The 25,817-nt window shown below is 35.2% G+C and overlaps 1 protein-coding gene and 1 pseudogene across 1 annotated transcript; both read right to left on the bottom strand.

Annotated features, from left to right (window-relative positions):
* Positions 1–17,860: 17,860 nt before the first annotated feature.
* On the bottom strand, positions 17,861–19,100 carry Pabpc5 (poly(A) binding protein cytoplasmic 5). Its single transcript, XM_090327201.1, has one exon. The coding sequence runs from the start codon at positions 19,028–19,030 to the stop codon at positions 17,882–17,884; it is 1,149 nt and encodes a 382-aa protein (XP_090183327.1). The 5' UTR covers positions 19,031–19,100; the 3' UTR covers positions 17,861–17,881.
* A 4,794-nt stretch (positions 19,101–23,894) lies between these two features.
* LOC150041152 (cytochrome c oxidase assembly factor SCO1 pseudogene) lies at positions 23,895–25,309 on the bottom strand (annotated as a pseudogene).
* Positions 25,310–25,817: the final 508 nt, after the last annotated feature.

The following is a 25,817-nucleotide window of genomic DNA, read 5'->3' as shown; positions in this document are numbered from 1 at the left end:
ATCAAGAAAATGAATAACAACAGATGCTGGAGGGGATGTGGCCAGAAGGGATCACTACTACACTGTTAGTGGGAGTGTAAACTCATTCAACCACTATGGAAAGCAGTATGGCAGCTCCTTAAAAGACTAAACATAGAGCTCCCCTACGACCCAGCAATTCCATGCCTTGGCATTTACCCAATCGTCCAGAATAAGGACATACTAAAGCCATTAGTACAACAATGTTCATTGAAGCACTATTTACCATAGCAAAGATATGGAACCAACCCAGATTCCCCTTAGTAGATGATTTGATCATGAAGGCATGGTACTCATACAAAGTAGATTTCTATGCTGCCGTCATGAAGAATGGCATCACCCCATTTCTAAGGAAATGGGAAGACTTGTAAAAAATCTTATTAAGTGAAGAAGCCAGACCCAAAGGAACATAGTCTTACAGTTTTCCCTCAGTTGTAATAATTAGTACACATCTAAGACTCTCATAGCAGAGGATTTAAATAGTGCAAAACCTATGTACATGTCATATACTATGATACTAAATGAAAGGTCTCTAGGACATGGAAACAAGAGCTTTATCTTGAGTAGTTATTATTTTTTTTATTTCATTGTATAGATTTTTTTATTTCAATGTGTAGAATGCCCTTTGGTTAATCTCATATTGTTACAGTATCTGACTTTGTTGCCTGGTATATTTTATATACATTTATTTGTTTATTTGAAATAGGAAAGGGCAGGGGGAAATAAGATGATTGTGAGGGGGTGAGGGAAAGGAAATTGTGACAAAAATATGAGAAGCAGTATCAGTGTGTTAGAAGTAATCCATCTACTATCTAGTGTATGTAACTGTAAACCCTCTATACACTACCCCGACATTAAAAAATAAAATAACAAATACACAAAAATAATTATTTGTCAGGATTTCTATTGAGATAATAGGTCCACATCACAATTTGGAAAGATATAACTTTTTAACATAATAAGATTTCCTATCCATTTGCTTGGATTATTTATGTATTTATTTAGTCCTGTCATACAACATGATTATATAGTTCTCCTCATATTGAACTTGTACTTAATTCGCTAGTTATACCTAAATATTTTATGTTTCTGCATGCTAATAAAAACTACGGTGTATTTGCAACTTCAAATTACATTTACTCATTTCTGATATATAGAAGAAAGTTTAACTCTTTTCAGTTATTACCTTAATCTCTTATATCTTTACTAGAATTATTTATTACTTCTTTTTTTTAATTTTTTTATTGTAATTAGTAAAAGGGTTACATGATATTTGCCAGATAGAAGGTGCATTAATTCACATACATTCATACCCTTTCACATGTCTTGGTACCCATTTCCCTCCCCCCCCACACCCCCCACCCATCTTGGTTTTCCCCCCTTCCCTATCAAATTTCAAATATCCAAATACAAATAAATTCAATATATCAGATAACAAAGTGAGATGCTATACCAATATGAGATAACCAAGGGACAGCAAAGGAGATGAGAGACAACATAGTACATTAAGGAGAATTTTTCAATTATTGGGATTTTCTACCATTTTTCAACAATGAAATTGATTTTGCCCTTTCTAATCTGTCTACATAGACATTTTTTCTTTCAGTAATATGCTACTTATCTTCTGATGTGTTAATTAGGAGTAATTTTTGTGAATAACAAATAACTAGCATTTTCAGCTATGTGTTACTAATTTCCAGTTCATTTCTATTGTCACAAAAATACATGTTGTACAACCTTTATTTTCAAGAAAATTGTGATATATATTTATGCTCCAGATTGTGGTCTAAGTAGATTAATATTTCAAGAGGATATTTATAACATCGTTCACAGGTTATATAAAATGACCAACAAGGGTAGACAGGACATGGGCAGGAGAAGCTAATTTAGCTGTCCTATCATATACCAAATGATTTTACAGGCCTTATAGGGAGTTGTTATCTAAATCTATACACAACACAGGGACAAGACATGATTTTAAGTTTTGCCTTCATCAGGAATTATTTCCAATTTTGATTCTTCATTCATTGTAGGGTTCATAGTTTCAGGAAATTTCAAAAGAGAAGGAAGCTTCAGATTTATGTCTCTTTTTCTTTTGACAACTTAGTATATATTTACCATCTAAAAGTAGGTGTGATAGGAGAGAGCCAGTTGTTATATTTTTCAATTTTTACTGCCTCGTTTTAACGTCTGAACCTGGTCTGTATAATTTACTAATATTAAAATATGTATAATTAAGAGATTTGCAGGAAATGAGACCAAAAACAGAAGAAAATATGTACAAATAAATAAAATCAAAGACAGAAATAAGGCTAGATAAATGGGATTGCATTAAACTGCAGAGCTCCTGCATGGTGAAGTACACAGCTAGCAAGATAAATTGAAAGCCTACAGATTGTTAGAAAATCTTTGGTAGCTATACAACAGACAATAGTCTCATATCAAAAATATACATAAATCTAAAAAATAATCTCCCAAGAAACAATAGCCTAATTAATAATTGAACTAAACAATTAGAGACTGCTCTGCAGAAGAACTGAGAATGACAGATTGAGACATAAAGAAATGTTGAACATCACTGGCCATGTCAGAATGGTCATCCTGAAGAAAATAGCATGATAGTGGGGATGTGATCAGATGGGAATACTACTACACTGTTCGTGGAAATGTAAACTTGTTCAACCACTCTGGAAAACAGTATGGAGGTTCCTTAATAGAATAAACCTAGAGCTTCCCTATAATCCAGCAATTTTTATTCTTTTTTTAAGTGAAATAAGCAACACAAATGATATCAGTGTTAACTGACATTTTTGTACTGTTCCAAAGTTGATGAATATATGTATGCATGCTCTGTAAAAGTATGCTAAAACTCCAATCTGAATAAACCTTCCTTGGTCCTTCAGTATGTAGTTCTTCACTAATTATTTCTCATCACTAAAAACTCTGCTATTTTAATTTAATAATTCTGCCTAGATATATGGTCAGGTATTCAGAGTCTCCATAAATTCTGGTGAAGAGAAGCCTAATACAAGCATGAAAAGTTAAACATTTTATAGCAGTTAAAATTATCTGAAATTTTCTCTGTCTAATTTACACATGGATATAAAAGATGGATTCTATATTACAATGCATACTTCTAATGCCTTCATTTGAAAACAAAAAGAATAGTTTGCTGATAATAAAAATGGTTTCACAGCTGGTACTGCCAGCTCATCCCTGTGATCCTAGCTACTTAGGGAACTAAAATCTGTGGATCATGGTTCAAAGCCAGCCCAGGCAGAAAAGTTTGTGATTCCTTTCTTTTCTTTTCTTTTCTTTTGCCAGTCCTGGGCTTGAGCTCAGGGCCTGAGCACTGTCCTTGGACTTTCTCAAGGCTAGAGCTCTACCACTTGAGCCTCAGCACCACTTCCGGCTTTTTTTTCTATATATGTGGTACCAAGGAATCGAACCCGGGTCTTCATGCATGCTAGGCAAGCACTTTAACCACTAGGCCAAACTCCTGGCCCCTGATTCCTTTATTTTCTATGAATGGAGCTGTGGGTCAAAGTTTTAGAGCACTTGCCTTTAGAAGAAGAAAAAAATATGAGATACTGTAACAATATGAGATTAACCAAAGGACAACACAAGAGAAGAGAGAAAAACATAATATATAACAGTCACATAATTCTCATATTGTTACAGTATCCCATTTTGTTACCTGGTATATTATATAGATGTTTACTTATTTATTTGAAATAAGAGGGGAAAGATGAGGGGGGGGAGGAAATTAGGAACAAAAAAAGAAAAAAAAACAATCCTCAAGAATTCAAGCTCCAAGACCAAGAAAATAAAATTGCTACTATCACTATTATTAGATATTTAGATATGTGTCCTCTTTCCAAATATCTTTCTTCCTTTTTTTTCTGTCAGATGTGGGGCTTGAACTCTGGTCCTGGGTTCTGTCCCTGACATCTTCAACTCAAGGCTATCACTCTACCATTTGAGCCACAGCGCCACTTCTAGTTTTCTAGTGGTTAACTGAAGGTATGAGTTTCATGGACGTTTTGTGCCTGGGTTGGCTTTGAACCATAATCCTCAGATCTCAGCCTGCTAAGTAGTTAGGATTACAGGCTTGAGCCACTGGTGCCAGCTCTGTTTTTTAAATTACAGTATTTTTGCTATGAAATAAAATTCATTAGTAGTGTTTCAATGATCCTTTTCACAAAAATCCTGAGTCATGAAAATTTCTAGTCTGAGGACATAGAGGCAATATGTTCTTTAGTATTATATATTAAACACACTCCTCTGCAATAGTAAAATTACTCAATAGGTCATGAAAATATTTTCTGTTCTGAAAAGTTTCCACAATGCTACAATGTTGGGATAATACCTACCATCAATCATTTTAAGATTGCAAGGTGATATTTCTATTCTGTCTTTAAACATTGTAAAAGAGGAGCTAGCCATTGATACTGAGGATCTGATTATGTTTTAATTAGCATATCCATTACCATCTTTTTTGGAATACTGTTTTGTTTTCAGCAACTGAAAATCAAAGAGATGTCTAGATGACTTAGTAAACCGAATAATGCATTTTGTTTATTTTAATAAATATATTGTCAATTATATCATATATAAAGAAAATTAATTTGTGTAATTTAATATTTGATTATATAATGAAGAACCTATAACTGTAACAAGTCATGAATAAACAATTTCTTGATTTTTTTGTTTGCTTATTTACTTCTTTGTACTTGCCTACGTTTACTTCGATTTCTAAATTGTTAAATCAATATTGCCTGTGTTTAAAAACTAAAAACTCAAGTCATTTGAGTGGCCTTTGTTTGATCAAAGAATGGCATGATTCAGGTAGTAATTCAGACCAGAAGTGGTTACCTAACTTTTAAATAGCAACAAGGGGGCCAGTATTTATTGGTAGAACAAAGAAGTGACAAATATTAACAGATTACTTGATTTTAGTTTGGCTTTAAAGTTTTTCTGTGTAGTTTGATGAAGCATTTTCCTGTCTGTTGGGCATGTCACATCAAGGGTAAAAGGCCTACCTCGTGGTCCAGTGCTCACTTCCTGGTTTTGGAAATCCAACCTGCCTGTCACCTCCTTGGGAGGTTTGCCTGTGGTTTGTGATGTAAAAATAAGCCTACCTCAAACCCATGGATTGGCCCAGCTGTCCTCTCTGACTGCACCTACCTCCCCTTGCTCTACCCACCTTTATGCTGATAGACTCCTGCATCTTACTCTAGCCCCTTGTACTTTCCCAATAAACGAGTTCCTGCTGTGACATTCTCCCTGGCTCCTCTGTGTCTTCCCTCTGGAGAGGGAGGGCTGGGTGAAGGCAACCAGTGGGCCCTAACCTTTTTCCATCTCATCTTAGTTGGGGCGTGTTCTCCTTGTCGTTCCTGTGGATCAGGGGATAAGGAGCGCTAAAAACTCTGACACCTGTCAATCCTTTCCTCCAGCTATAAAAAATATATATATCTTTTACTGGAGTTACCTTCCAATGCAAAAGAATTCCAGACAACTAAATATATACTATTTTTTAACACTTTGCTAGTTTTGTTGGAGTATTAGGAATACTATTGTATTCTTGTACATATGCACGTAAATCTTCAAATAGAGAATTAATTTAATTGCTGACTCATTAAATAAGTGTCTTCAATTTTATTTTGCTGTTAGGCTATTTTTATATATTATTAATAAAATGGCATCTGAATTATACAAAGTAGTGAGTTTGATCATGGTATTTTCATCTATCTATCTATCTACATTAATCATTTTCAGCTCCATACTACTCTCTCACTGTCAATTTTCTTCGAGTAGTTAATAGCTTACATTGTCACTGACAAAATTTGAAACTTTGTATCTTCAGAATTTCAATGCTTAACCATTAAGAATGTCATTTATTTCCTTCCTTCCTTCCTTCCTTCCTTCCTTCCTTCCTTCCTTCCTTCCTTTCTCTTTCTTTTCCTTCCTTCTTTCTCTCTTTTTCTTTCTCCCTTTCTCTCTCTCTCCCTTTCTCTCTCTCTCTCCCTCCCTCCCTCTCTCTCTCTCTCTCTCTCTCTCTCTCTCTCTCTCTCTCTCTCTCTCTCTCTCTCTCTCTCTCTCTCTCTCTCTCTCTTTCTTTCCTTGCCAGTCTTGAGGCCTATATCCCGTCCATGAGCCTCTTTGAGCTCAAGGCTAGCACTCTAGCACTCTACCACTTGAGCCACAGTGTCACTTCTAGCTTTTTCTGAGTGGTTGATTAAGGATGAACATCTCATGGCATTTCTGTCTGGGATGGCTTCAAAACATGGTCCTCAAATCTCAGTCTCCTGAGTACATAGAATTACAGATGAGAACCATCAGAACCATGGGAAAATGTTTGAGAATCAGGAAGGATTGACCAATCCGAAAGTTAAATTGCTTGAATCACTCATATCTTAGTACATTTAAAGGAAAATTATTAAAAATAAATGCTTACCATAAGTTACAATGAATATAAGCAGTGCTGTGTGTGTGAGAGACACAGAGAGAGCAATAGAGAGAAGGGAGGGAAGAGAGAGAGAGAGAGAGAGAGAGAGAGAGAGAGAGAGAGAGAGAGAGAGAGAGAGAGAGAGAGAGAGAGAGAGAGAGAGAGAGAGAGAAAGACTCAGAGTCTGGGCACTTCCTCTGAGTCTTTGAGCATTTTTCCTCAAGGCTAGCACTCTAGTACTTAAGCCATACCTCCACAATCATGTATTTAATAATTAATTGGGCACAACTCTCTCACAGATTATTCTTCCCTTACTGAATTTCAGCTGCAATCCTCAGATCTCAGCCTTCTGCATAGCTAGGATTACAAGCATAACACACTGTGACCTAATATTTTTTTCAACTTTTTTAGTGTAAAGATGATGTACAGAGAGTAGTTACATAAGGAAATAAGTAAGTTTCTACCCCCTCTCTTGCTTTCTCTCTTGTTCCTTCACCCCCAACTCCCTTCCCCAAAGTTGCAAAGTTCATTTCCCAATATAGTGTCTAGTGAGTATCACTGTTGCATTGGTTCACACTTTGTCTTTTTTGTCACCATATATGTGATTCCCCTTCCCTTCCTACTCCTAGGCATTTACCCAAATGTTCACAGTTTATCAAAAATTTATCAAGTTCAGACAGTTTTAAGGAAACTGAGCTTTTCTTGGAATTCTAGAAGAGAAATTGTCATCAGAATTCCCTTAAATAATATTAAATTATTGTTAATTTAATAATAAGTCTTTAAGTATCATTTCCCATGTTTGCTTTTCTTTGAAATAAGCTAAATTATTGGAGTTCAAGACAATTAGAATTGTCTTGTAAATAGCTGTTACCTTGTTTCATTTACCAAAGGAATAGTAATCAAGCACCCAGTTTGACTGCCCTCATGCTAGCTAGATTCTTAATCTTGCTATCATATAGCTTGAGGAAGCTACATAACAACCACAGAAGCTCCCTGCTCAAGAAAATCTATGGCTGGAGAAGGTATTTTCCCAGCACCTTCAAGATTGTTGCCTTCACAAATTATATTAAACTTTAGATAACCCTGTACATAACTTTTAGCCAAACCAGAAAGTGTACACTTTCCCTAATGACCCAGAAAAAGATATCAATGACTGGTGTAAACAAAGTCTTTTATATTCATGAAAGTCTGCCTTGATTGGTAAAAACTATCCTTATTATACTCTCCTGCAGCTGTATAAATTATGTGATATTAACTTTAAGTCCGCAAAGTGAAAATATACTCTATTATTTTGCTTTTCATTCATACAATCTTAAAGACAGTAAAATGTGTTCTCTAATACTTGATTTTAGACTTTTCAGCCTCTAGGACTTTGAGAAATAAATTTAGTAAATTATCTAACTGCATTATTTTGTTGTAATAGGTGCAGAAGTGTCTCTAGATAAGGTGTTAGAAAACTAGTTTTCAGGTTAAATTTAGTTTCCCAGTTTACTTTTTTATGGCCACCAAACAGATTTACAATTGAACACATTTCAAGTCAATTTTATGATTGAAAACCAACTTTGAACCCTAGTTAAATTAAATATAACTGTTCAAAACAGAATTGCATTACAGAATCTGTTATTTTATTCCCATTATCATACAATATGTTGAATTTTCATAAATTTTAAATTTGTGGAACTATGTTTACCTCTTAGAATGGCTGAAATATGTTTCATCTGGTTGTCATAAAAATGATTGCTGAATTCTCTGCTAGATATTTATAAAAGTGCAGGAAAAACATCCCCTAGAATTTAAGAAAAATGTACACTTTGATCTTTACCACACCATGAACTTGGTTGTGACAGTTTTGATTCTATAAGTCAAAGATGGTATCATGTAACCTCAGTTTTAACATACTAAATATGGGTCAATGTTTGATAAACATAGACTATTGAATTGATTGAGTAGGTTTCAATATTGTCATTTACCTGTAGTAACACACAGTTTATCAATAGGCTATGTTCTTAAAAATGCACGATTACTACAACAGGAGTTTGGCCTAGTGCTATGAGTGCTTGCCTAGCATTCACGAAGACCCAGGTTTGATTCCTTGGTACCACATACATAGAAAAAGCCGGAAGTGGTGCTATGCCTCAAATAGGAGAACTCTAGCCTTGAGAAGGCCCAAACAAAGACAGTGCTCAAGCCCTGAGTTCAAGCTCCAGCATTGGGAAAAAAATGTATTGTCCTGTTTCGTGGTTATATGAACATCAACTAGTGAGTATATGTAAACTAAAAGGGATGCAATTTCACTAATGGGACTACTTTTGCTTATTCCACCTATCACTGACAGAAAGATTTTATGTTGCACTTGAATGTACATGAAAAGCAGTGCTTTCCTATTATTGCAATGGTAAATATCATTTCTTAAAAAAAATCTCTCTGGAGGGGCTGGGAGTTTGGCTTAGTGGTAGAGTGCTTGCCTAGTAAGCACCCCGAAGACCAGTATGTGATTCCTCGGTACCACATACATAGAAAAATTTTGGAACTGATGCTGTGGCTCAAGTGGCCCACCACTAGCCTTGTGAAAAAATGCTCAATCCCTGAGTTCAAGCCCCAGGATTGAAAACAAATAAATCAATAAATAAAAAGAGAAAAGTCTCCCTGGAATAACTAACACAAAGATCATGGCTCTTTCCACTAGTCATTGTAGCTCTAATCCTTGAAACTAACGTCTTTGGCTTTGGATTGTTGGTACTAATTTGAGCTTATATGATGGAGGATGTACTGTGCTTTCTGTGTTCCACATGTTTGTTCTATTCCTTTAATATATTGTGTTATATATTATGTATTTATGAATATGTCTTTCTGCTCAAAACATCTATTGATGTTTTTCCATTAATTTTCCTTAAAATATGTTTATACTTTACCAGTAGCACATTTTTGTTCCAATTGTTACACAAATATTGCATTTTAATGTAATCCACCTTTTCAGACAAATTCAAACATTAAACATAGACATATTAGTGTCAATATTATTGATAATTTAGCCATTATATTGAATAATACTTTACACTACCGTTTTCCACTAGGACTACACTGAAGATATAGAAAATAAATATGGACTTCCTGTCAGAATTTTCCTGGAAGATAGTTTTGATTTCTGCCATTTTATACACAATCACCAGTTTTGAAAATTTTGTAAAAGCTATGGCTCTTGGTATAATATATTAGCTTGCATGACATTTATACAAATTTTACATTTTCCCAACTGCAAAATTCATTCTTAGGTTTCTGAAAATTCTCTGAAACTTTCTTGGCTCTTTTTTTTTGGCCAGTCCTGGACCTTGAACTCAGGGCCTGGATACTGTCCTTGGGCTTTCTCAAGGCTAGAGCTTTACCACTTGAGCCACAGCACCATTTCTGGCTTTTTCCTAAGTATGTGGTATAGAAGAATTGAGCCCGGGTCTTCATGCATGCTAGGCAAGCAGTCTACCACTAGGTCAAACTCCTGGCCCTCTTGGATCTTTTGAATGATGAATTACTTTTGTTGGCTTTTTATTTTCTCTAAGTAGTTGTACAAAACAGTTGCAAGTTAATAAAACAATTTTTGAATATAGTTTAATGTGATCCCTTTCAACATTCTTACCCATCCCTCCCTTACCCACTTCTATCACTCCTCTTAATTTTGTAGTGTATACAATGGATTTTCATCTACATTTTCCTCACATCTCCTCTTCATTCATCTACCTCTTTTCCCTTAACTTTACCCCTTCAGAGTACTTGCTTCCTGTTGTTTTACATTGCTGAAATTTCTCATTTCCTTTCTAATTAATTACAATATTTGAATTCTTCCATGAATCTTAGATATTTCTTTCTTTTCTGTCAGTTGTGGGAGTTGAACTCTTTCCCTGGGCATTGTCCCTGAGCTCTTCCGCTCAAGGCTACTACCCTATCCCTTCAGCCACAGTGCTACTTCAGGCCTAAGATATTTTAGTAAATACATTTATGTATAAGTGCATACCATACAACTTATTTACTTATAATTTTATCAGCAAATCTAACTTCTACATATATGGGAAAACATGCATCCTTTCCCTCTTTGAGCCTGAATTGCTTCACTTAACATAACGTTTCAAGGTCTTTCCATTAATTTACAAATGGTACAACATCATTCTTTCGAATGGATGAATAATATTTCATTGTGTAAATATACCACATTTTCTTGATCCCTTTTTCCGTTGAAAGGCATCTGGAGTGATTCCATACATTGGCTATGGAGAACAGTGCTGCAATAAACATAGTTGTGCTGGTGACTTTTACTGTATGAATGTTTGTAACTTTTAAAGTAATAAACAAATTAACACTAATATGTTGTTTAGTAGAGTTCTTATTTTCTCACTTTTGTAATATACTTTAGAGCATGTCTGAAATATTTACTCAAATTTTCAGTGCATCTGGAAACTTGAAAGATAAATAGCTTGTGAGCACTAAATCAGACAAATACTTTCACCAAACATTAGCAATTCTCTAAAACTCTGTGATAAAAGATACATTAAAATTTTAAAATTGCAGTTTCTGGTCTTAGATTAAAAAAATAAAGAAATCAATTGATTTTTATCATAAACACAAACTTTATGATCAAAATTGCTTTAAGGAAAAGTTATAATGCCATTTTCAGTTTTATATCACATTAGAATGAAATATATATATGTATATATTCTTTTATATATTAGCATTTTATTGCATATATATATATATCTTTCCCAAAATAAAAATAAAAATAGCAAAGAGAGCACAAAGTTCTGAGAAAATCATTCTGCCTAAAGTAAAACTATGTGTCCAAAAGTTCATACTTATTTTTCCTTCTTTCATGGTTTGCTTTGGTTGTAACAAATGTGTCCAAAGAAAGTTATTTTCCATGCACTGTTTATTCTTTTCCCAGGATTGTTCACATTTTGGGGTACTTATCCACAAAGCAAATAGAGCCTGCAGTAAACAGCTACATTATCCATATTACTACTTCAGAAAAGCACATCAATTTTTCGTAGCAGTATGTCATCTTAGGTTAGAAATGTTCTTTCACATTAAACACATCACCTCACATTTGTAATATCCAATTCTAGTTGTATTTGGCAGTCTGTGGTATTCAAAAGTTCCAGACTATGTGTTCATTTTGAAACCACAATTTCAAACAGTTTTGTTGTTGTTTTAATTGGCATCATTTATGAAATACACATTCTTTAAGAATAATATCCTCATTTAAATAACATTCATTCACATACTAATAGTAGACAAGTTTATCTACTGTGGTTTAACATGCAAATCCTGGAACTCTGTGTCAGTAAGGTTGCACAATTTCATATACATGCACAACTAATAGATGCAAATTCATTTTTGAGGTGATGTACAGTCATAAGAAAATTTGATTATCTTCAAGAATGAGTTAAAGTTAGATGAATGCAGGTCAAAGGGTGAAGAGGGGGTAGATTAGCACCAGTAATTATCCAAGAAAGTTCACTTATAAAACAAATACTCCTGAGTTTTAATATCAATATATTAGTCACACCAATGATAAGAATAACCATATAAATCACTTTTTGCTCAAGGCTAGCCCTCTGCCACTGGAGCTACAGCACCACTTCTGACTTTTTCTGTGTATTTGGTACCAAGGAATCAAACAGAGGACTTCCTGTATATTAGGCAGGCACTGTACCACTAAGATAAATTCCCAGCCTTATAAATGCTCTACAATAATTAATGCAGTGGGCAGAAATTTAATTTCTTCACAGTATTCATTTCAATTTCTAATACAAATTACTTTATTTCTCTTAAGTTTTAACCAATCTCAATTTTCTCAGTTCTATAATGAGCAAGGAAATAAATATTTGTTTCTTTTACCTTTTCTTATTTGGAGCCACATTCTTTATCTTGACTTTCAATGCCTTCTTATTATCTGTCCAAAAAGGTAAAGCTCTACTTTGCAAAAAGAACATAGTACATTATTTCATTATAAATGAACATTAAATGCAATCAATTGTCTAAAAACTAATAATTGGCATATTCTAAGTTTCTGGAATCACTTGCTAGGAACCAGTGGTTCATCCAACTAATTTTAGCTATTCAAACAGATCTGAGCATCGGGGATAGAAGCCAGGCCAGGCAGGAAAGTCTGTGAGACACTTATGTCTATTGAAGTACCAAAGAGCCAAATTGGAGATGAGACTCAATAGGTAGAGGGCTAGCCAAGGGAAAGCATGAGGCCCTGTGTTCAATCCCTGCTGCTTGCAGGCACACACCAACACACACACACACACACACACACACTCACAAGTAAACTGTGAAGGCTCCTACCCTTGATAAATTTAACAAGAGGACTGAAATCTGCCTCCCACTCTCATCTAAGAACTATTTTAAACTTATGTATGACTTTAAGAGTAAATTACTTGGAGGTAAATTTTCATTACGTATGAATTTTATCCTTACTACTAGTACTTTGATTAAGTAAAGCCTGTGTTTGTTTACATTTCTAGTGACGGTGACAACAATATTATTTCCAAATATTGACTATGATACTCTGAAGAAAGTGGAATATTTTCAATACCTTAAGGCTCCTATCATTTGGTGGATTGTATTTTATAAATTGTAAACAACACCTTAAAATATGTAGGAATTAATTAAATTTGTATCAACAATTACTAGTATCTTAGGAATTACTGTGATCATATGTTTCATTACAGGAGCAAAAGTTGGCAGAATAATATTGGTCTTCAAGAAATATGTCATTAATTTATACAAAATGTTACTCCACAAAAACTTTTTGAAAGTATTTAGGAATTTTGTGACATTTTGAATCACAATAAGAGAACAATGAAAAAGCATGAGAAGAATAAAGAAAATGCTACAACTTTTAACAATAAATATGAACCCAGGTGATAAACAACAGTATACATCCATCATTTAAAGTAGCTCACATTTGTTTTTTTCATAGGATATTTGGTAAAAAAAAAAGTAACTTATTTTGTAATAATACGCTTATTTTGTTCAATAATAAGAAAAAAAGCAGCAGATTGGGAAGGGGTTGTGGAGGGAAAGGGGGACTAAAACATGACAAGGGGTAGTAAGTCTCAAGAAGTAATGTATACATTACCTGACGAATGTAACGGTAATCCCTCTATACATTATCCTGACAATAAAACAAAATTAAAAAAGAAAAAATGCAGAAAACAAAATAATAGAAGAATATCATTGACATATTAAAGGTGCATTCATTTAACAAGTAATGCCTACCATATATTTAGTATTATTACAAGTGCTGGGAAGACTTGAATCATCTGTCTTCAGTTATTTTATTTTTGGCAAATTTTTAAATATATTGTCTAAAATTAGGACATTTGTTGTCAGGGAAAACATTTTATCCATTTTCAAATCTCTCACTAAAATATACTTTCTTTTTACATTTAACTAAATATATAATCTACACAGGTAATTTTTTCTTAATCATTGATACTATTAGACAGCAGTATAAGTGAAATTCTCTGTGTAGAGCAATCTTCTTCAAATAACCTCAACTATAATTGCTTGCTTGTCATCACAAAGAAACATTCTAATCTTCTCTTTCCCACTGGCACATTTAATCTTTTTACATGCAAATGCATTAAGAAGCTAAGTAAAATAAAACAGCATTTGTATTAAGCTGTCCATTACTAACATGGCTCATGGTTGTTCTTAATGTACTAGGCTATTTCTTATTTCTTTTGTTGTCCCTTAGTTATTCTCACATTGTTACAGTATCTTATCTTGTAATCTGGTATATTGTATATACATTTGTTTATTTGAAATAAGAAAAGGGAAGGGGGAAAACAAGAAGAAGGGAGGGAGTGGGGGGAGGGAAATGGCGACAAAACATGAGAAGGGGTATCATTGTGTGTGAAGTAATGCTCCTTCTATTTGCCAAATATAACTGTAACCCCTCTATTAATTATAATAAAAAATAAAAAAATATCATGACATATATATGGCCAGTCCATAGGCTTGAACTCTGGACCTGGGTGCTGACTTTGAGGGCCTTTTTTTTTTTTGGCCAGTCCTAGGCTTGGGCTCAGGGCCTGAGCACTGACCTTGGACTTTCTCAAGGTAAGCACTTTACCACTTGAACCTCAGCACCACTTCCGGCTTTTTTCTATGTATGTGGTACCAAGGAATAGAACCCAGGTCTTCGTGCATGCTAGGCAAGCACTCTACCACTAGGCCAAACTCCCAGCCACTCTGAGGGCCTTTTTGCTCAAAGGTAGTGGTCTACCACTTGAGCAACAGTGATACGTTCAGATTTTTCTATGATTAATGGGAGATAATCGTCTGAAGGACTTACTTGCCTGGATGGCTACAAACTGCGATTCTAAAGTCTAAGCTTCCTGAGTACCTAGGATAACAGGCATTAGTTGCTGGTGCCTAGTTTAAAATATATTTTTATGTAATTCTTTGGTGCTAAGCAATGCTCATCTATGTACTTTTAAAGATCATTTCCAATAATTTAAATTTCAATTTGTTATTACTCCTTGGAAGACTTAGTTATTTGCAGTTGATAAGGTACATCTAAAAAAGATACACGTACAACTGAAAAATACACAAAATTGTTTGTGATAAGATAGAGATAATCATTTGTAAGGTCATCCTGATTTACATGAATTGAATTTACCAAGTACTTTCAAATCTTTATCAAGATCTTAAATATATACACATTATGTATACTTAGGCACAATTCATTTCTCTTGCTCTTTAATGGCTGATTTGGAAAATAGTAGTAATTTAAATGTGTCAAAATGTCTATTTTATAGTTGAGTTTTGATGTCTAGAAATCTTTTTAGATTTATTTTGAATAAAGGCATTTGAAAAATATTCAGGTTAACACATCAATACTTTGGCTTTATAAATTTAAATGAAAATGTCAGTAGGTAAAAAACAAGCAAAGTATATGCATGAATCAATTAGCAATATAAAATTATTAATTATTAAATTTAATTTGAAATTTCATGGCTTTCATATCTTTTAATATCATAATAATGTAACGTAAATAGGTTCATAAAATATGAAAATCATCTGTTTTACAGTTTTCCCTTTATCAATATGATGTACAGATTTTCTTAAAATATGGTATATAAACAGCATGTGCAATATATTTATAGTAAATTTGAGCTTTTACATGCCATGGGTGTTTTTTTCTTCAAATTCAAATCTCACAAAGCTTTCTGTTTTATTTTCTTTTGTCATTTGTGGGGCTTCAACTCAAGTAGGTCCTGGGCATTGTCCCTGAGCCTTTGTGTTCAAGGCTAATGTTCTACTACTTGAGCCACAGTTCCACTCTCAGCTTTTTTGGTAACTTATTATAGGTAAGAGTTTTATGGACTTTCCTGCATAGGCTAGCTTCAAATTGTAATCCTCAGATCTCAGATCTCCTGAGTAACTAGGATTACAGGCATGAGCCATCAATGCCCAGCTTCACAATGATTTAAAAAAAGTGGTGTTTATTATAGCTTTATATTAAGCATTTGAAAGATTCTGGACCCACAGAAATTTTAAATAATAAATGAGTTAGATAAGTTGTAGTACAACTGTTCAATGGAATAATACTATGCAATGTCTATAATGACATAGATATTTATTGGCATGAAAAGATAATTATGGTTCAGTTTAAAATTTAAAAATACAAGACAAAACAGTATATGTTTTGAAAAATGTATATACATAGGAAAAAAGACATAGATTAATATGTATATACCAAAAATTAGTGGTGGTTATTTTTTAAATGTGAAATTTTACTTCTTTCTTCTGTGTGTTCATTTTCATAATAAGTGTGTAATATGTTTATAATCACCTAAACACTGCTTTTTGCTTTTAAATCTTTGATAATAAATATGTAAATTTTATATAAATAATTATAGAGAAGCAGCAGTCCATTCTCATTTTATGGCTGATAAAAAATTCTTAAAAGTTATATATTTATATTGTATTATTCATGAAAATTTGCATATATGATAAGCAAAACAAGCTGACAATAGAAAGAAAATATTCTGGTTAGATTGTAATAAAGTGGGTCATACATTTTCAAAGTACACAAATTTTGTAATTAAACATTTCCATAATTTCTAAATAGATCTTTTGAGAGAGTATATAGTTGGAGAAATAACATACAGAAAGTAATTTTTTAAAATGCAATGTGAGTGGTTGGCAGACAGTGAGGAAAATAAGAAACTGAAGGTGAAATGTGGAAAAATTTAAACTAGGAATTACAAGATAGTATTACATAGCTGCTATAGAAAACAGAACATATTTTCTGAATATCCAAGTTGCCAAGAACTATACTGAGAAAATAGTTCTCAGACAATGGAGGTTGTCACATGACTTAATCAAGAGACAACCTGTTCAGTAACTTTGAAACATCTGGGCATGTTATCACATGGTGCCATTCAAGAAACTGCAAGAGATAATAGCAAGTCAAATAGAAGATGTTCTTTAAAGGAGTTTTCCACCATGATGTATAGATTAACTTTTACAAACACACATAATAAAAATTAAATATAAAATGTTATTTATCTATAAATAAAGGCAATTTTGTGCAGTGATTCATCTTCCTTGTATAACAAACTAAGAAAATGTACTAAGAAATTTAGAAAAATGGAATGATAAGAATGGCCCGAAGAATATCTTCACATTAAATATCTCAACAATGTTTTTCTGATATAAATCATAATATAAATAGTCACTGCCTAGCCTAATATGTTTACTAAAATACTGATTGTGAGAACTAGATGTGAAGTTAATGAAGACAACTCCCAAAATTCAGTCACAACGACTACCAAATTTGTAATGAACTCTCAATATATTAAAAAGGAAAAAATGCAATTAAATAGAAAAGGGAAGAGAAGAAGCTTCATATATTTTAGAATATTCATTTGAAATAATTTAAATGACTATTTGCAGAGATGTTAACAGGATCATACACATTCCCTTTGACCTATTGATCTCTCAAAATACAAGTTGATTTTTAACTATGAAAGATTCAGAAGTAAAGACATTGTTGAGAATATTTTCACAGAAAAAAAGCCTAGTAATATTGAAATGAAGAAATAAGCATAATTTCCTCAACTTGGCTGTTCAGGAAAAAAAATAGAAAGGAATAAACTTTACTCTAAAACATTCGTAAGGATACTATATAAAAATAGTACAAAATGACAATTTTACATAGGAAATTACTTTTTCACTAAAATGAATCATTTTATTTTTCAGTTTCACTGTTTTAAAAGAAAGTATTCGGTTAAAAAAAAGAAAAAGAAAAAAATATTTGTGACTTGGAATGAAATAATTTCTTATCACAAAGGAGCCAAAAGTAAGCAGGCTCTCACTAAGGCTGAAACAAGCTAAGCTTTCTGATTCTTACCACCTGCGCCTGGCCTGCCCCAAAGTGACATGCAGAGGCTTGGAGCCCACTATCCGGCCATTCATCTCATCCACTGCTTTGGTTGCCTCTTCAAATGAGGAGAAGCAAACGACCCCAAACCCTTTGCCTTGCCCCACTTCTACCATCACTTTGGCTCGGCTGATAGATCCAAATGAGGAAAATTCTTCCTTTAGTTTTTCATCATCTATAGTCTCATCCAGGTTCTTAATGTAGATTGGAACCCCTGGAGGACGACTCTTTTCTTTTAACCTTAGCCTTTCAAATCTCCTCCTTAATTCAGCCAGGCGTTCAATTTTCTTCTGTGCTCGACCTACATAGAGGACTTTCCCATCCAAAGACTTCCCATGCAGGTCCAGTACAGCCTTTTGTGCAGCCTCATGAGTCTCATATCTCACAAATCCAAAACCTTTAGATTTCCCGCTGGTATCTCTTATCACCTTAACACTCTCAGTTGGGCCATATACACCGAAAAGATCTTTCAGTTTTTCATCATCCATGTCATCTCCAAAGTTTTTAACAAAAACATTGGTGAAAGTTGCTCTATCTCTGGTTCTGACTTCAGCTGCTCGCTCTTCTGGGAATTTGAATCTGCCAACGTATACCTGGCGGTTGTTGAGTCGCACTCCATTCATATGCCAGATGGCTCTATTGGCAGCGGCCAGACTGTCAAAATGTACATAGGCATAGCCCTTAGAGCCATTGTCATCACATACTACTTTGCAGGAGAGAATGTTCCCAAAAGCAGAAAATAAATAAAACAGGGCTCTGTTATCTATGGATTTGTCCAGATTCTTGATGAATATATTTCCAACTCCAGACTTTCTTAAGCGGTCATCTGGCTGTGACCACATGAGGCGAAATGGTTTGCCATTAATCAAATCAAAATTCATGGTGTTTAGGGCCCATTCAGCATCTGCAGGAAAGCGGAAGTTAACATAGCCATAGCCCAAGGGACTGCGGGTCACTGGGTCTCGGCAGATTCGAGTGAATCTCAGAGGGCCTGCAGGCCTGAACTTCTTATAGAGCATGTCCTCGGTGACATCTGGATCCAAGTCACCCACATAGAGGGCAGCCTTGAGGTACTTCTTTTTCTTTCCAGCAAGATTAGGCTCTCCACTACCCATCTCTCTGAGCACAGAGAGGAGGCTCCCTTGGGATAGGGGGGAAAGGCTGCTTCCTCTAATCTATAGGCCAAACAGCTGTTCACGAACAGAAAAAGCCAAGGCCGGCGAAGGGAAGCTAAAAGCAGACTCAGAATCACTGTTGAGGCTGAGGCTGAGAAAATGAAGTTCAGAAACAGCTGGTCAGCAGACTCAGAACAAATGCATCAGACAAAAAGGCACCTCAATAACAAATCTATTCTCCCTGAGGACATAAAATTTTTACCCATACAGATATAAAATTAGTTTCAAAGCCAGTATTAGAAACAAAATTCCTCATTACCCGATAGATTTTAAGAAATCACTAAGAAGCTGTCTGGCTCCCTGTCTGCCTTTGCCCATAGAGGCCTTGCGATGGGCTTTCCCAATAAAAACAGGCTAGGGAGCTCCCATTAGTTTAAAATGGTATCAACAAGGGCAGGGGCAGAGTGTGTATTCCTCCGCCAGCTGCCTGGCCTGTTTCAGGGCGGCTCAGAGCTCACTAAGGCGCTTTAACTCAACGTCAGGGAAAAGGCACACTAGACACTTGAGAGCTTGGACTGGCAGGCAGGCTGCAGGCAGCCGATCACACAGACAGACAGACACACACGCGCGCAGAGAACCGGAGACCGCCCAGATACCAAAGATGCCCACTGGGTACGGACCGAGTGAGGCGCGATGATTTCAGCAGCCTGAGGCTCTCGGCTCCGGAGGGACTGACTGGCAGACGTGCAGTGGGTCAGCTCAGATGCGAGGCGGGTCCGGACACATGCGGGGCGGAGTCAGTGGAGAAGGGCAGATGCGCGGCAGGCGGGCCCAGCCAGGAAGGATGAACTGGGGTTGCTTTTGGCAGGAAGCACTGACAGGGGACCAGAAGCCTGTAGCTGTGGGAAGGAGTGCGGGCGTGGCACAAAGAAACCCGGAACCGTGCTAAGTAATTTCCCTCTTGCTCTGTGCCAATATATATATTTTTTTTAATGAAAATGATTTTATTTAACTTGATTATTATATTAAAAATATTGCCTTAGACTGTTCATTCCAAGATCACTGAAGGAATCCATGACCAGGACGGAAAGACTATGTGCATAGATTAAACAAATTCCGAAATCATTTTTGCATAGGAATGAAGACATATGAGTAACATACTTCTAGACTGAACGCATAGTAATGTCAAAAGTTGAGCCCAGTACTGAACTCCAAATCCTGTGGTAAATGACCACAGAGTCAAATAGCACAAAGGGTCACGTTGTGTTTGGCCTTTACTGCTACTATATTAATCTGCAGCATATTGGTAGAATTATCCCCAAGAGGTAAGTAGCTGAGTCCTTCACCTTACTCAAGTAATTTTAAGGTTCTAATAACTGGAGAGACATAAAATGGCTTTTAATGGATTTAATGCCACCAAACATTGAAGATTTGGCCTTCCATCAGAGTCACAGTTACAAAACTTCGATGATGAAAGATACAGAATCTATCCAAAAATATAATTAGTATTCACAGATGAAATAGACATGTTAAGATGAACTTCACCCTTTAAGTCACAAGTTTCAGAAGTTAACAAAAGCATGTCTTCACAGGAGATTTTTTTTCCTTATTTTACATTTTATACTATTTAGAGTAGAAATACAGTGACTAACATGTGGAAACATTATTGGACATGTGGTTACTCACTGATTTTAAACATAGATTTATAAACATCTTTCCCTGGCTGAGAGTTTAGCTCAGTCAGTGGTAGGTGAAGGCTTAACATGTGGGAGGCCATAGGCTTTATCCCCTGCATCCTACCAAATATTAATAAACAAAAATAAAAAAGTATTCATGATGTTGTATACAATAGTTGAAATATGTCAGATCTCAGGCATTTTCCCATTTAAAATATTACTTTACTGAAATCATATTATGCTAAAATAAAAACATAAAGCCAACCAAAAAATTTCCACAATCTCATCAGTAACAAAAATCAGTATGTTCTTTTTTTTCATATAACCATGCAAAAGATATCTGCATTAAATTTCTTCATCCATATTTTTCCCAAGACTGTGAACACAAGAACACACACAAACACACACTGAAACCGTCTCCTAATAATAACACAAGCTTATCAGCTGAACACTAGTTAAGTGAAGGAAACCTATTTGTTTAATCATTCTAATATTGAAATTGATATATCTCCAAAATTAAAATAACAGAAACAAAATATTTGTACTGTAATTTTAAGTGTGTACTGAATGCTATGCATTCACTATGTAGACTATTTGGAGCATTATATAAAATATATGATTCTGAATTAGATGCTTTCTAGTATATATTAAAAAAGAACAGTGATATCGACAATTGGGCAGATAATCTCAGATTGATGACTCTTGATTAAGGCCTAGTAAATGAACAAAAATACATGCATATATCTATATCTATATATATATGTGTGTAAAAAACTTGACATTCACTTTACTTCACCTTGTAAGAGTAATTTCTAGAAGCATTCATTTTTATTTTTTTAATTGTGGAAAATATACTTAACATAAAATTCCCCATCATGATAATTAAGAAATGTATGTTTTGGTAATATTTGATCTGTTCACATTATTGTTCCACCCTTATCTCTGTCTCTAGAATTTTTTAAATATGTCCTCAATCCTAAAATATTAAGACATTTCTCTATTGTTGGATTTTAATGATACCTTTAGTGATTTTGTTGTCACAACGCACATTGTGTCAACGTACATCTTTATTCATATATATTGGCATGTGGGGGTCCCTATTTATAAGATTCTCAGAAGTGCGAATTACACAGTTAAATGATATATGTGAAACTATATACCAGACGTTTTAAAACATGGTGTAGCAATTTACGTACTTTAAAGAACAAAGTATTACAGAATATGACTCACACATAGAAAATACAGAAATATATGATTCACATATAGAAATGGCCGGGGTGGTGGCTCACATTCGTAACCCTAGCTAGTCTCAGGAGGCTGAGATCTGAGGGTCCTTTTTCAAAGCCAGGCTGAGCACTAAAGTCCAAGAAACTCTTACCTCCAATTAACCACTAGAAAACTGGAAGTGGCACTGTTGCTCAAGGGGTAGAACAGTAGCCTTTTAGCCTCGAGCTGAAGAGCTCAGGGACAGAGTTCAAGCCCCACGACTGACAAAGAAAGAAAGAAAACAGAAACTACTGAGTTTAAAAGTAGAAGGAAATGGTGTAGAATAAATTACAGAGTAAATGTAACATTATTGTCATAATGGACAGGTGATATTATAGTAGAATACAATTATTTAATCTTTAAGAAAAATCCATGTATGGTCAATTCAATTTTAACCACAAAAGTGAACATGAAATTGTAAATAACTCACTGAATCTCTTTTATAAAATTACCCCTAAGAAAAATCTCATCCGGATTTTCTTTACAAACCAGGCTAAATTTTGAATTTAATAGTCAGTCTATTTATTAATATGACTTTTATACATATTGACTCAATTAGTTCTGCTCATACCGTGGTGGAAAAAAAACATACTAAGCAGACTGCAAGAGCAGAATTAAGTTTCACATAGTAAGGATTTGGAAGGAGATGTGTAGTGGAAGATGAATATAACAAAATAAAAATGACAAAACAATGCAAAACATAATCCAGATAATGAGCATCACATCTTTATATATTCATTTATTTCTGTTCTATATATTCAGAAGTACAAAAGATGAATGACTAGCCATAAACAATGTAATCTAAGTAATGAACTAACCAGACAATTGAGGTAGAACCTGTCTTTCCAGTGTGCAAATATAAAACAATACATTAATGCTTAATCCCTACCAATAAAAGACCATAAGGTCTCTCTTTCTTTTTTTTAATTTTAATTATGTTCTTAAATTTATGTACTAGTTATTGCACACAGAAATTTCTTTCTTGAATACTCGTTTGTAGAACATGACATTTGAAATATGATGTGAAAACTCAGTGTTAATAAAAACTTTTTATTAAAAACAAAAAGAAAAAAAACTCTAGTATCAGTAAAACCAAAACTAAAGAAGAAAACAAAAGGGGCCAGGAGTTTGGCCTAGTGCTTGCCTAGCATGCACGAAAACCCAGGTTTGATTCCTTAGTACATAGAAAAAGCTAGAAGTGGTGCTATGGCTCAAATGGTAGGGTTCTAACCTTGAGAAAACCCAAGGACAGTACTCAAACCCTGAACTTCAAGCCCAGGACTAGAAAAATTACCTTAAATGTAAAGCTTGGGAGTTAATGAGAATTTAAAAACTAAAACATAGGCCTGCATCATGTATATGTAAAAATGAATCTACTTCCGACCAGAGAACTTGGTAGCAACTTCTAGTGAAAAAGGTGATAGTCAAGCCCACATAGCAGGCAAGAAAAATATAAAAGCCAGGATCCACTATATCATTCAATAGTTATTTTCTTGAATAGCTGACGCTTCAAGTGATTATTTAGCCTGTTTTTCCAGGTTTGTCTGTTAAGGACTCTGCATCTTTCTCCAAGCTCACTGAGGTCAGCTCTGGCCAGAAAATGTGCATTTTCACATGCATCCACCTATCGTACACATCCTGGGGAATTTCAGGCTCTGCTCTGACAGCTAGCTTGCTCTTCACCCAAGGGAAAAGCCATGCTTATCCACATTGCAGAACTGAACACACCTTCATTTTATATGCAGTGCAATCTGTTATATGCAGAAAAACCATTCTTTGCCACACTGATAATCAATACCCTTGTTTGTCCTTGAATTAAAAATCCCATAAATAATTTATCTGTTCAAAATAAAATCACGACACACTCCTATAGGAATAAAACTAACAGTTAGTTCTAAACAGCAGATTTCCCCTCTTTACTAGTTAAATCAGTAACTAGTGATGAGGAGATGAAATGTGACAGTGATATTAACAAGACTATTTTTTTAAGACCAAAGACTGACTTTGAATGGCAGATAACTAATCTTGACTATCTGCCATTGAGCACTAGAAGGTGAGCAAAGCAGAGCACTATGGAAATTATATTCTCTGTGAATTTCAGTCCCACAAACTATGTGACTAGGAGTCCCAGACAATGGCGAGGCAGCCTCAGAGGGCCCTGCTTCTGGGTGTGATACCAGCATGCATGCTTCTTTCATGTTAGTTCTATGAGGGTCTTCTCTCTACTGGCTCCAATTAACCTGGTTTTCCTGGCTCAGGATGGCTATTTGAGCTGGGCTGTGATGGTTATAGTTCCAAGAGCATTAGCTGAGTCCAAGAGAAACACGCTGGAGACAGACATGTTCTCACGGTATGAAGGTCGTTCAGTAGGTCGTATATAGATATATATGTTATGATAGGAGACAAAGCTTTGGTCTTCTTTAGCCAGAAAACACTGGCTATGGCTATCTCTTTTTCATGTGGGTTCTCATGTGTGCAGCAATTGCACCAGCTATTTCCCCAGTTTTCTTGTTCTGGCCAAAATAATCTAAAAATTCACCATCTGGCCCAATTAAGTACATTATTATTGTGTGGTCCACTACGTAGTCATCATCTTCATCCCTGGGTCCAGGGCTGTAATATACTCTGTAGGCTTTGGCTACCTGATCAATTTCCTTTTGGGTGCCAGTCAAGGCAATAAGCTTAGGAGAAAATTCTTTCACATAATCTGCGATAGCTTCTTTGTTATCCCTCTCTGGGTCAATGGTGATGAAAAGTGGAGTTAAATTCGGCAGGGTTGGAATACTATCTATTTCATCCACAACTTTAATCATCTTTTCTAGTTCTTCTGGACAGATATTAGGGCAATGGGTGAAACCAAATTAAATCAGTACCCACTGACCCAGGTAGTCCTTGTCAGTTTTGGGCTCTCCAGCATGAGTGATGAGGGAAAATGGTCCCCCAAGTAAAGGCTTTCCAAGGCTTCGCTGCCATTCTTTCTCCAGCTTTTCTGTCTTTTCTTTTTTGAAGTACTTCATTCCAGCCAATAATGCTCCTCCGACGGAAAATGTGAATGCTAAACACTTCCAGGAAACAGGCCCGGGCTTCGAGGGTCGCGTAGGGTCCCCCGACCCCTTTCCTGCGGATCCCGGGGGTGGCGGCAGCCGATTGCTGAAGGGCCATCTGCCAGGGGCGGAGGCTCCCGGCCCCTCCACCTGCCACTTGCTACATTGGCTCATCCAGAGTCTCCCGGGCCTCTCTGTCAGACCCAAAGCCCAAGTCCGCTCTGCAAGAGAGGCCAAAATTGGATCCCGAGAGACCACATCCTTCGACTGGATGCTAGGACCAGCCCCGCCATGAGCTCAGCTGAGGAGACCGCGTCTCCTTGGACCTGCCCCACCACTCAGGTCTCTCTTTCTTGCTTCTCCTTTTCACTCCCTATAATCAGTAACAGAAACTATGATCCCATTTTGTATTTAAATTTGTCACAACTTTCGTATTGTGAAACCTGAAGGGTTATATCGAATAAACATATATACGACATAAAATATATCCTTTTTCTACAAACCTTCACATTGGCTCTATTGTATGCTGTTACAGATAAGATTCTGCCATTACAGATTTATGTTTCTGGCATAAATTGACACAATACAAATATTTTACCCTTATAAGGTTAGAAATATGTCTATTTGATTAAAAGCATGCACTTCTTTATTTTCCTTTGAAGCAATTTCTGTGCAGTATCAGAAAGTGAAAATAGCAGCACTGATAAGTGACAATGTGAAAATGTCCAGAAACTCCTGGGTTTAAAGTAAACATACCCATGTGATCTGGAGAGGAAATATACATTCTAATTAGATTAACTT

The sequence above is a fragment of the Megascapheus bottae genome, chromosome X (genome assembly GCF_031878675.1).
Source record: "Megascapheus bottae isolate mThoBot1 chromosome X, mThoBot2.hap1, whole genome shotgun sequence".
Taxonomy (NCBI): Eukaryota; Metazoa; Chordata; class Mammalia; order Rodentia; family Geomyidae; genus Megascapheus; species Megascapheus bottae.
The sequence above is the reverse complement of the archived record's forward strand: the minus strand, read 5'-3'. Positions and strand labels throughout refer to the sequence as shown.

What these genes read in the sequence shown, in the direction of transcription:
- Pabpc5 (XM_090327201.1), bottom strand. Translation starts at nt 19,030, where the DNA reads ATGGGTAGTGGAGAGCCTAATCTTGCTGGAAAGAAAAAGAAGTACCTC.